General features: G+C 57.7%; 1 protein-coding gene across 1 annotated transcript; it reads left to right on the top strand.

The window, feature by feature from the left end:
• Window positions 1-3,941: 3,941 nt before the first annotated feature.
• On the top strand, window positions 3,942-10,069 carry LOC147646206 (maestro heat-like repeat-containing protein family member 7). Its single transcript, XM_086873785.1, has 16 exons — window positions 3,942-4,581; window positions 4,681-4,836; window positions 5,106-5,170; window positions 5,280-5,429; window positions 5,619-5,767; window positions 6,072-6,219; window positions 6,469-6,656; window positions 6,746-6,883; window positions 7,162-7,276; window positions 7,449-7,586; window positions 7,800-7,976; window positions 8,113-8,268; window positions 8,427-8,528; window positions 8,898-9,000; window positions 9,280-9,336; window positions 9,627-10,069. Exons 1-16 carry the CDS (start codon window positions 4,458-4,460, stop codon window positions 9,824-9,826), a joined length of 2,166 nt encoding a protein of 721 aa, XP_086729911.1. The 5' UTR covers window positions 3,942-4,457; the 3' UTR covers window positions 9,827-10,069.
• Window positions 10,070-10,944: the final 875 nt, after the last annotated feature.

Genomic DNA, 10,944 nt, shown 5'->3' with positions numbered 1-10,944 from the left:
CCAGCCACGGCTTCTTCTGCCACTGACAGCAACAACCAAACTGGGGCTGGTCCCGAGGGAGCAGCAGCAGTGCCTGCATCTGATCCCTCAGTCTGGGGCAGCCCCCTGGGGGAACAGAGGGCACAGCAAGAGGGACAAAACCAGTCAAGGTCAGAGACTGGGAAGAGCCAGAGCTGGGAGCAGGAACAGCTGCTTCATTGAATCCTGGAGAAAGCTCTTGGCTGGGTCAAAGCACTGAAAGTGTGAAGAGCAGAGAGGAGGCCACACCAAACAATGCTCCTGTTTTCACATTTCCCCTCTCCGTGTCCCAGAAGGAATTGAATGAACTTATTCTTCTCTCCAAGTGGTCTCCTTCAGCTTGAGCAGCTCAGCACCAGGAGCTGAAGGAGCTGAAGCCTCAGGCCACAAGAGCTGAGCAAGAGGGGGCCTTTGGACTAAAGTAATGCTGCTAAGTAATGGACCTAGCTGAATGCAGCAGATAGAATCCTGGTATTATAGAATCCATTCTGCTGGAAAAGACCTCTGAGCTCATCCAGTCCAGCCAGTCACCCAGCAGTGTCAAGCCCCCCGCTAAACCTCGTTTCTGAAGTGCCAAGGTCTGCACAACAGGCCCTGAGTGAGGCCTGAACAACAGGCCCTGAGCCAAAGGTGATCTCTGAATGAATCTTCCAACCAAGGGTTATCTGTCCATCTGCTCATTACTGAAATATTCATGGTCATGAACACTGTGATAGATGTATCCACTCATCAATGAAACATGGATTGACCTTTCTGTGTTTAGAAGCCAGACAAGGCCATGAAATCTGACATCTGGCCTTGTTTGGGGTGTATGGTCAGAGACAACCCCCTTGGTTCCTCCTTGAGGCCTGGCCAGGCTTTGGCAGGGACGCAAGAGGAGGATGAAACCAGATGTTCCCACACCAGAAGTGCTGTCAGTTGGTTTATTCAGCACTATCAAAGCTGGGCCCTCTCTCACAGCGGGGTTGGAGCCTCACCTGTGGCTGGAGGCACCTGCAGGAATTCCCAGTGTCTGGAGTGGCTCTCCAACCCTAGGCTTGTTTGTCCAAGTAAAATAACAATAACAATAACAATAATAATAGTAATAACAACACAATAATATATATTTATATATATAACTAAAAATCGATAATGTGAAATAATGCTGACAATTCCAATTTGTTACCTTTGGCTGCTCACTGTAACACTAAAATACCCTACAAAAAAGGACTAGCAAAGACCCAAATGTCAATGGTAAACATTGTGAACTGTATACAAGGAATAAAGGAGGAAGGGATAAAACTGGCTATTTTTATAGGGTTTGGTGATGCTGTGATGTGGAATGCTTTGTCTGTTCCTGGGAAAAACACAGTGATTAAGACTGCTGGGTTTTTCATGTAACACACTATCTACAAGCTGCAGGATTGGTTGAACAATTGTTAAAAGAGCAGTTGATAAAATGAGGAGATGGGAACCTGTCCCGGTGGAGAACCCATCTCCCAGATGGGCTCCATGCCCTTAACAATGGGCCCACTGGGAAATGGAAACCCCTGGGTGTGCACGGCTGCACCCAATTTGCAAACACAGCCATGGACAGTGAGACTTGGACTGCCTGGGAAATTGTTCTGGCTGTGATGGCCCCTGCCAGGGCCACCCCAGAGGCTGCAGGGCTGGACCTTCATGCACTGGAATTCATTAGGAGAAATCAGAAGCAAATGACAGTTTACAATGCAGGAATAAGAATTCAGATTCTTCCAGGACACTTTGGTTTGATAACTGCTCACTGGAGCTTGGCCTTGCAAAGGGTTCATGTCACGGGAGGAAGAATTGATGCAGATTATCAAGGAGAAATTGAAGTAAGTCTGTTAAACAATAGTGAACAAGATTTGATTGTTCAACCCCATGACAAGGTAGAAGAAATATTGATATCGCAATTGGAAAAATAATTGTGAAGAAAGAATATCCACTTCAAATTGCCTCCATTTGTGGATAAAAAGAGTTTGGACCCAGCAGTCCTAATAAAGGAGCCAGAGTGTGGGTCCAGAGGCCAAATGGCCCTCCCAAGCCAGCTGAAGGAACAGCTCTGGGCAAAAACAACACTGTTTGAATCATGAGACCTGGGCAGGAACAATGGGAATATGTCCCTGCAGCCAAGTGTTCTCTGCCAGAACAAGTCAATGAGATGGGATATTGTTTTACAGACCCTGCCAGACCAAATCTCCCTGTTTGCCCCAACGGCCCCTTTGGAGAATGCTCAGATCCACAGGGCTCCATGTGAAGGCTGATGTGACCCTGAGGGACTTCCACACCAATTCCAGACAGGAACCTGGCTGTCCCTCAGGGACTGGGACCCGGCACCTCTCCAGCCGAAGGGAAAAGGACCCCAGCAAGCCTTGTTAGCCACAGACAGCGCGGTAAAGCTGAACAGCAAAGGACCTTGGGGACATTATTCTGGAATTCAAAAGGTGCCAGCTCCATGGACAACAGAATTATTGTTCCTAACGTGAATGAGGGTGAGGAAAAAGGATGAGTAAGCTTGTGATGGTAAAGCACAGAAATCCTTTCACATTGTGGCCTCCAGCTAGAACAGGGCTTGGTTTCTACCGGAAGGGAAAGCTCAGTCAATCCTGTAAAACTGATAATTGCATTCCTGTGTTCCACAGCACAGTTTTCTCTGAGTGTCCCTGCACTGGATCCGTTACGAGTCAGAGCCCATTGACAGAGTTTTGGCCACCCCACAGGGTGAGCCCTCCGAGGGAACCCCATTCCTCCCAACCTGAGCTGAGAACAAACCCAGCAATTAGTTACATTGAGTATTTTGGCTACTTTGATCTTTAAATTTTCAAAATAATTTTGATGACTAATGCCTTGATTAAACTTCAGAGGTGTTTCTGGCAAACAAAGATCCTGTCTGACTCTCAAGATACAACTTACAGGTGTTGGGGGTTAGGTGTCCTTTATTTTCTATTTAGTTCTGGCTTGCCTGTGGAATTTTTACTCATGACTTGCAGGGAAAACTTAACTGCGGGTACTTGGTGGGTGCTTGAGGAAAGATAAAGAGTTTGGCTGGGCCCAGGGGGGGAAGGGGGCAGGAAAAGGGGAGGGTGGGGACAGCTTGGTGGCTTCTTCAGCTTCGGAGAAGAACACTTTGGGTACAGAGCTGTTGTGGTGGGGAGAAGGGAATTTCGCCATCACCCAGATGGAGCTGCTGCTTCTTCTCCTTCTTCCCTCTTCATTGGTGGCCTCGCACCCCCTGTCCTGCCGGGACGTGTGGCAGTGCCAGCCACCGCCACGGAGCTGCTGATCCACCTCAGCCACTGGCCCGGGATCTCATCTCATCCCTGCTGTTCCAGCTGAGTGTTCCTCAGAGCCCTGCAGGAGCACCAGCACTGACTGCCAACCCGAGGGGGTTTGTGAAACAAAGCCTCTCCTCCATCCTTTCCCGTCTCAGCCCAGAAAGCTGTCACGGGGTCCCTGGCTCTGTTTTCTTGCTAACGCTGTAGTTATTGTTGTTTGTTTGCCTGGTTATAAATATTAGTAAAAAACTGTCATTCCTATCCCCAGATCTCTGCCTGAAAGCCCCTTGATTTCAGGATTATCATAATTCGGAGGGAGGGGGTCTACATTTTTCATTCCAAGGGAGGCTCCTGCCCTCCCTAGCAGACACCTGTCTCTCAACACCGTGACATTTCCATGAGTAAATTTTACAAAGTTTTCAATAAAATTCTTATTGATAAATTTGACTCCATTTCATTTCTAACAAGCTGTTCCTAAAGATCCCGTCAGGCTGTCTTAGACACTTTGGGCAAGGGATTCCTTCCAAGCTGGGCCACTTGGGGGGGATGGGGGCGGCCCCAGGGCGGAGGGCAGGGTGTGCAAGGGCCCTTTGTGACACGCTGCAGCACGGTCACCGTGGGATGGTGGCAACGGGAGCAGATGTCAAAGGGCCCTTTGTGACACGTGCTGCCATAGGAGCTGGCGGTGACAGGGCCACGCCACAGTGCTCGGTGCACGCGACGGGTCAGGACGCGCCAGAGCGGTGCTGTGAGGAGCCCCCGCACAGCGCACTCCTTTGTGTCGGACCTGGAGCTTTTCTGAAGCACTATTACTACAGGTGACCTCGAGGCCAGACCACAGGTCTTGCTGACCTGCGGCCTTGCTGAGGCTTCCTTCTTAAGGTTCTCTTGAGGGCAGACCGTGGGACTTGGTGACCCGGAGCTTTTCCGACGTGTCGCCCATCCCTGCAGTCTCTGCCCTTGAGACCAGACCACAGTCCCTGTTGAGGAGCCTCCTGTCCTTGTGGCAGAAGCCCTCAAGACCCAAGTGCAGGACTCGCTGTCTTGCAATCTTGCCAGGACTTGAGTCTTGCAGGTGCCTTCCAGGCACGACTGCAGGACTTGCTGACTCTGAGCTTTTCCGAGCCATCTCTCCTGCAAGCAGCCATAAATCCAGTCACTGCCATGGAGCAGCGACCCCCAAGAGTGCCCAAGTTGGCCTGGCTTGAGGAGGAGGAAGAAGAAGGCTCTGGAGCTGTCCTGGCACAGGAGACTGAAGAGGTGCAGGAGTTCCAGGCACCACAGAAGGGTGAGTTGCAGAGCTCGGCCTTAGGGCTAGTGCCTGTTGCCAGCTTGGCCCCATCCCATTCCATGCCATGCCATCCCCTGGTGCTGTTCCTATGGAAAGGATTGGAGAGCCTGGAAGAAGATTTGGAGCAGCGACCCCCAAGAGTGCCCAAGCTGGCCTGGGTGGAGGAGGAAGAGGAGGAAGAGGAAGAAGGCCCTGGAGCTGCCCCAGCACCAGAGACCGAAGAGGTGCAGCAGTTGCAGCCGCTGGAGGAGGGTGAGTGGCAGAGCTGGGCCACAGGGCTGGTGCCTGCGGCCATCTTGGCCCCATCCCATCCCATTGCATCCCATCTCATCCCATCCCACACTGTCCGGTGGACACACACCCATGGACAGCACAAAAAAGGGGCTGGGGCTGCCCCCGCAGCAGTGGCCGTGCTGCATCCCCTGGGGCATCCCGGGACTGTCCCTGCCTGGGGAACACAGGGCTGGGCTGTGCTCTCCGGCCTCTCCCGCAGCCCCTCAGCTCTGGCTGCTCTTTGCCAGATGCAGCCATGGACGGCACACAAGAGCAGGACACCGCCCGTGGCCGCTTCCGCAGAGCAGCGCAGGTACCTGCAGCCATCCCCACCTGGGCTGGGCCTGCTGGCACTGCTCAGCCCAGCACCGCACTTGGAGCACTCCATGCAACTTCCCTGCCTTCCTGCCCTTCTCCTACAGTTTCTTTACCAATTCATCACGAGAATTGGCAAGGAAGACACCAGACCTATGGACACTGAGGTCAAAGCATCCTCAGAGGTCTTGGTAGAACAGAGCAGCGCTGCCCAGCTGGATCTGCTTGTAGAGACGGCTCTTTTCAATCCAGAGCAAGTAAGCAGCCTGTGGCCAGCCTTTGATCCTCCAGCAATTGCTTGGCTTTCCCAAGCCACGCCTGCTGCTCACTTGAAGCTTTTGAGGCCATGGCAGTGGGCTGGAAGAGAAGCACTTGTCTGGGGAAGAAGCTGGGCACATTGCTGACTCCCTCTGCTAGCATTCCAAGTCTCCCTGTGCCTTCTCCAGGTGCCCGGCGTGGTGAGGTACATCCACCAGTGGCTCATGGCCAATGAGGCTGCTGAGCACAGGATGGACTGGGCCCTGATGCAAGTGGCCGAGGCAGAGCCCGATGATGTGGCCATCACTCTCCTGCGGGTGGCCCCAACGTGTGACAGGTATGGGGCCCAGCTGCCCCGAGGCCTCAGGGCTCCCCAGCCCATCACCCTGTACAGCCCGGCCCTGGGCTGTGAGCAACACAGACTTGCAGGGCCCTCTGGCTGCTCCCTTTGCCAGCCCTGCTACAAAGTCGGCCCCCGAGCCTGCTGCCGTGCTACCAGCCTGCCCCTCAGGGGCCTGTCCCCACAGGGCTGGGCTGCCTGGCTGCTGCTGCCGCTCAGGGGCAGTGGGCACAGGCAGAGCTGGCGGCCAGCTCAGCTCCCCGCTGCTGCCCAGCCCACGGTGCTGTGTCTGACCCCGCAGAGCTGCTATGGCCATGTGGACGACCATCTTGCTCTCGCCCTGGATTTCAGAGGAAGTGACACCGCTCCTCATCAATGTGGTGGGGAGCTGGCCGCAGAAAAACCTGGGCACCTCTGATGGGGACAAGACGGCTGTCTTTTCCCTGACTGTGAGTTTCTGGAGCTGGCCTTTGCTCACCGCAAGGCCGGACGCCTCTCCAGCAGCTCTGTTGCCTCCTTCCCCCACTGCATCTCCCTGCTTCAGGCACTGGCCACAAACCTGGCCTAGGGGCAGCTTCAGGGCCACCAGGCCCGCTGCTCCCCCTGCGTCTGCCCCGGCCTCTCCCTGCCACGCTCAGGCCCTGCCACACAGACGCCCCGGCACTGAGCGCTGTCTCGGGCTGCTTTGTCCTCTGCAGGCAACTCTGGTGATGTGGAAGATCCTCCAGGGGCCCTGTTGCCCACAGATCCTCACAGTCTATTTCCCCCGCCTCTTTGTGCATCTGCTCTTCCAAACGTACTTCAGTACTTTGTATATGACAGAGGACGTCCATACCTTCTGGAAGGAATGCCAGGAGCAACACGGCCTCTCCACCAGCCCCAACAGGTGCTCCATGCCACTCCTCTTGTCCCTGCCACTTCCCCAGCCTCAGAGCCAGCGCTCCCAGCGTCACCTGGGCTTTGCTGTGCACACAGGTTTGCAGTGCAGACCCTGAAGGCCCTGCTCTGCAGTCTCCACTTGGAGCATGTGGTGGTGGCAATGGAACGCAAGTGTGGCTGGGACACGCTGCTCTGTGCTGACACCCACCACTATGCCATGGGTCTGCTGGCCAGGTGAGACCCCCTTGTCCCCACTGCCTCTGACATTTGTGCCCCATGACCAGGATGCCCCCCACAGTCCCCGTGGCCATGGGCCTGAGGGCCTCGTCACCGAGGGATGGCCAAGGAGACTGCAAAAGGCTGTGAGAGGAGGGTGCCCAGGAGCAGCCACATCTCAAGGGCCCAAATCCCCTCACAGGGTGCTGGGGCAATAAGACAACTGTGTCCATCAGTCCTGGGAGAGGTTTTTCACGCCCTTGCTGAGACTCTTTCTGCCATTTTCTGCCTTCCAGGGTAATGCGCCGTGCATCCGCCCACTTGTGTAAAGGCATCTTAAGCTACCTGCTTGAGGTGCTCAGCAAACCGTTGCCACACTGGGATGTCTCTGCCATGGCATTCCTTGTGGAGGTGAGCCTGATGGCCAGCACTACCTCGCTCAGCTCCCTGCCAGCCCTGTCCCCTGGCATAGCCACAGCTGCCTGGGACGGCACCCGTGCCCTGTGCTGCTACCTGGGCCCAGCCCTACGCACTTCCAGGCTCCTGCTGGCCGGCTCCCCTCTCACTGCCCTGTGCCTTTCAGCTCCTAGATTGCCTGGACTTGAGTGACTGTGGTGACAGCCTAATGGAGATCTTGTATAAGTACCTGTGGTACAATTCCACAGAGATGCATCACCAGGTTCTCAGGGCTCTCCTCCTGCTAAAGGACCATCCCTCCATGGTGAGAAGGGGGCAGCAGCTGAAGCCGTGTGGGCAGCATGAGGCTGGGCAATGCTGTCCCTTGGCCTTGGCTGGCCTTTGCCTTGGGCGCTGAGGCAGCTCCTCGCAGCTCTCCTGTCTCCTGCTTCAGCTGCCCGAGTGCTTTGGGACAGCCCTTTGGCCTCTGGGCCCTGCGGCAGCTGCCCGGGCTTTCACACACTTGTGTTCTGCACAGGCCGAAAGAATTCAGAGCCTGACAGGAAGACTAGTGCACCTCCTGTGGGACTTGGACAGTGACGTGGCCAGGATGAGCATTGCTCTCCTGAGCCATATTTTCACAGATGAAGACACCCCAATATCCTGGCGCAGGGCCCTGCAGCTGGCTGAGCCGCTCCTGAAACTCCTGGACAATGTAAGGCTCTGTGCCCCAGCCACGGCCACTGCCTGCTGCCCGGACACTTTGTGCCCTGTGCATTTGCAGGCCTGTGCCAATGTGGGCCACAAGAAGCCAATGATGAGGTCATTTTTCCTTCCTTCCTTTCATACAGCCCCATAGCCAGGTGCAGCTGCTCTCCATGTTTCTCCTTCGAAGAGTGATGTCTTCAGCAGAAGAAGAAGGAAGAAAGCCCCTGAAGGAACGAGTGTACCAGAGCCTGCTCCCACTCTTTTTCCACTGCCAAGATGAGAATCGGCATGTGGCAGAGGTGAGGACTCCTGGGCTGCTGCTGCGCCTTGGCAGGGGGCTCAGCTGCCTCCTGCCCTGACGCAGGCTTGCAGGCTGCAGCCTCCTCCAGCCCTTGGCACTGGGACACTCCTGTGCCCTGCCTTGTGGGGCCATTTGCTGCTCTCTGCTGCTCCCCAGGCCTCTCGGACAACGCTCCTTCGCGCGGCTCACTTCCTGAAGAGGCCAGACCTGGAAAAAGCTGTCAGGAAGGAGAAGCTGTGGAAGTTTGCCAGGCTCGTGGTAAGGACGGCTGGAAGTCCCAGTCTCAGACTAGAGAAGCCCCCTGGCCCCGGTGCTCAGTGTGTGGGGCAGGCAGCTGTGCCCCTGCCCACTGCTGCAGCCGGGGGCCGCACGGCTTCTTCTCCAGCCCCCTGTGGCCCCGAGCCGGGTTCCGATGGAGCCCCGGCCCAGCGGGGCTGCGGGCCGGGCCGGCACCGCGGCTCCCCGGGCAGCAGCCGGCCCTCTGCCCCCTCCAGAGCCCGGCGCCAGCGGCTGCTGGCCGGGCCTCAGGGCTGGCCGGGCACGGGAGGGCGCGACTGGCCGCAGGCAGCAGCGCCCGGCCGAGGGACAGAGCCCGCGCCAACCCTTCCCTCCTGCCGCTCTCTCCAGCTGGCCGACCACAGGATCCCCTTGGCCGAGCACCTGCGCCGGGCCCTGCAGTACCTGCAGGACCCACAGGAGACCCTGCGAGCGGCGGCCATCAGGGTCATCGGTGAGTCCCGAGCCCGGGCTCCCTCCCCGTCCCGCCGCAGCTCGGCCCCAGCCCCGGCTGCTGCCCCGGCAGCGGCACCCGGGCCCGGCGCCTGGAGCCCCGGCTGTCCTCGGGGCTGCTGCTGCCGGCCTCTGGCAGCCGTGCCCTTGGGCTGAGTCAGGATGCGGCAAGGGCCCGGGCTGAGCCCTGCCGGGGCAGGAGGCCGTGTGGCCACAGGGCTGGCAGCGCCGCTGGCAGAGAGCTGTGCTGCTGGGACCCTGACAGGCTCTGTGTTCTCAGGGATGGCCGGGGAGCAGCTGAGGGGGCAGCAGGCAGAGCTCCAGGTTTTGTGCAGAGGTGAGCCACGGCAGCAGGCTGACAGTGGTGGCTGTCGGGGGCAGCTGCAAGCCCTGGCCAAGCTGTGGAGGGCTCTGCTCCCTGTGCCGATGAGGGGCGGCGTGGGCAGAGCACAGTGAGATTTCAGGGCCACGTGGGGCATTTGTGGCCAGCAGCTTTGGGCTGACCCCCTTGGTCCCTGCTCCCTCCTGGCCAAGGCAAGAGCCGGCTGGCATGGCCCTGGCAGGGGGCTCTCGCTGGGCCCCCACAGCTCTGGGGTGTGACCGTGGCTCTGTTCGTCTCTCTTGCAGCCCTCGAACGCCTGACGGAGGACAGAAGCGGTGCCGTGTCAGACCTGGCACTTGAAACGCTGTATGTCCTCCGGGCCATCCAGAGTGCCCGTTACTCCATTCTCCAGAGGATGGAAGACCAAATCCTCAGGGCATGGAGGACACGGCCTCGTCTGTCAGGCTTGGGCTGGCTGCGCTGCTGGAGATGTGCTCAGCGCTGACCTGAGAGGCTCTGTCTTCTGGTGCCACATGGGCCAGCCAGGATTTTTTATTTCATAAGGGTTGTTATTTTCCTTTTTTCTCTTCTTTTTACTATGTAAATAATATAGGATATGTTAGGGCTGAGAGGCTCTGTCTTCTGGGGCCACATGGGCCATCTGTTATTTTTTTTTTCATAGAGATTGTTTTTTTCTTCGTTTCGTTTCCATCTAGTATGTAAATAATATAGGATATGTTATAAACCACAAGAGTCCCAAGACCTTTCTTTTGCTGCCCAGGGTGTGCGGGGCATAGGGGAAGAGAGGGAAAAGGGTTCTTGTGTTCAGCAACCTGCCAGGGCATGCAGTGGTGCAGGGGAAATGGCCAGAAGCCCCTTGGCCTTTGGTGGTTGTGCTGAAGCCACAAGCTCTGTGGCAGGCAGGAAGCGCCATCTGTGTCCTGCTGCCTGTGTGTTGGTGCCGTGATGGCTGAGGAGCTGCTGGAGCTCCTGTGGGGCTGCAGCGCTGCTGCCGGGCCAGGCTGGGGGAGCCCCTGAGGGCACGGGGTGCTGGGAGGCCGTGAAGGGATGAGGGGCTACGGAGGCCCAGACGGGACAAGGCAGTGGGAAGGCACAAGGGGGATGTGTGAGGGAGTGGGTGGCAGGAGGTTCCAAGGGGACAGAAGGCCCTGGAGGAGCCGGGGTGGTGGGAAGCCCTGAGGAATTGGGTGTCAGAGGCCATAAGCAGCCCCCGGGCAGCCGCCTGGTCCCTTACACCTGGCTGCTCCGGTGCTGCCCCAAAATGTCCCCCAGGCCTGCAGCAGAATGCCTGGAGGCTGGGACACCACCCCAGCGGGAGGGTGGGGACAGCCTGAGGTGCCCAGGCTGGGCTGGCTGGGGACATGGAGGGCAGGGGGTGCTGCCAGGCCACGGCCACTGGGTGCCTCCAGGAAGGGGCAGTGGGCAGAGGCAGGGCTGGCGGCCAGCCCGGGCCCTCGCGGCTGCCCAGGCCACGCTGCTGTGACCGAGGCCCCCCTGACACAGAGCTCGGGGCCCACAGAGCTGCTGCCACCATGGGGAGGGTGGCGATGTCTCCTCCAGCAGGGCTGCCCAGTGGCTGCTGCCCAAGCGGCTCTGGAGCCC

The sequence above is a fragment of the Cyanistes caeruleus genome, unplaced genomic scaffold (genome assembly GCF_971803275.1).
Source record: "Cyanistes caeruleus unplaced genomic scaffold, bCyaCae1.hap1.1 HAP1_SCAFFOLD_110, whole genome shotgun sequence".
Lineage (NCBI taxonomy): Eukaryota > Metazoa > Chordata > Aves > Passeriformes > Paridae > Cyanistes > Cyanistes caeruleus.
This window is presented reverse-complemented; position numbering and strand designations above follow the sequence as displayed.

What these genes read in the sequence shown, in the direction of transcription:
- LOC147646206 (XM_086873785.1), top strand. Translation starts at nt 4,458, where the DNA reads ATGGAGCAGCGACCCCCAAGAGTGCCCAAGTTGGCCTGGCTTGAGGAG. An exon ending in GTTCCAGGCACCACAGAAGG is followed by an intron (nt 4,582 to 4,680) that starts GTGAGTTGCAGA and finishes TCCTATGGAAAG; the next exon opens with GATTGGAGAGCCTGGAAGAA. An exon ending in CCATGGCATTCCTTGTGGAG is followed by an intron (nt 7,277 to 7,448) that starts GTGAGCCTGATG and finishes TGTGCCTTTCAG; the next exon opens with CTCCTAGATTGCCTGGACTT.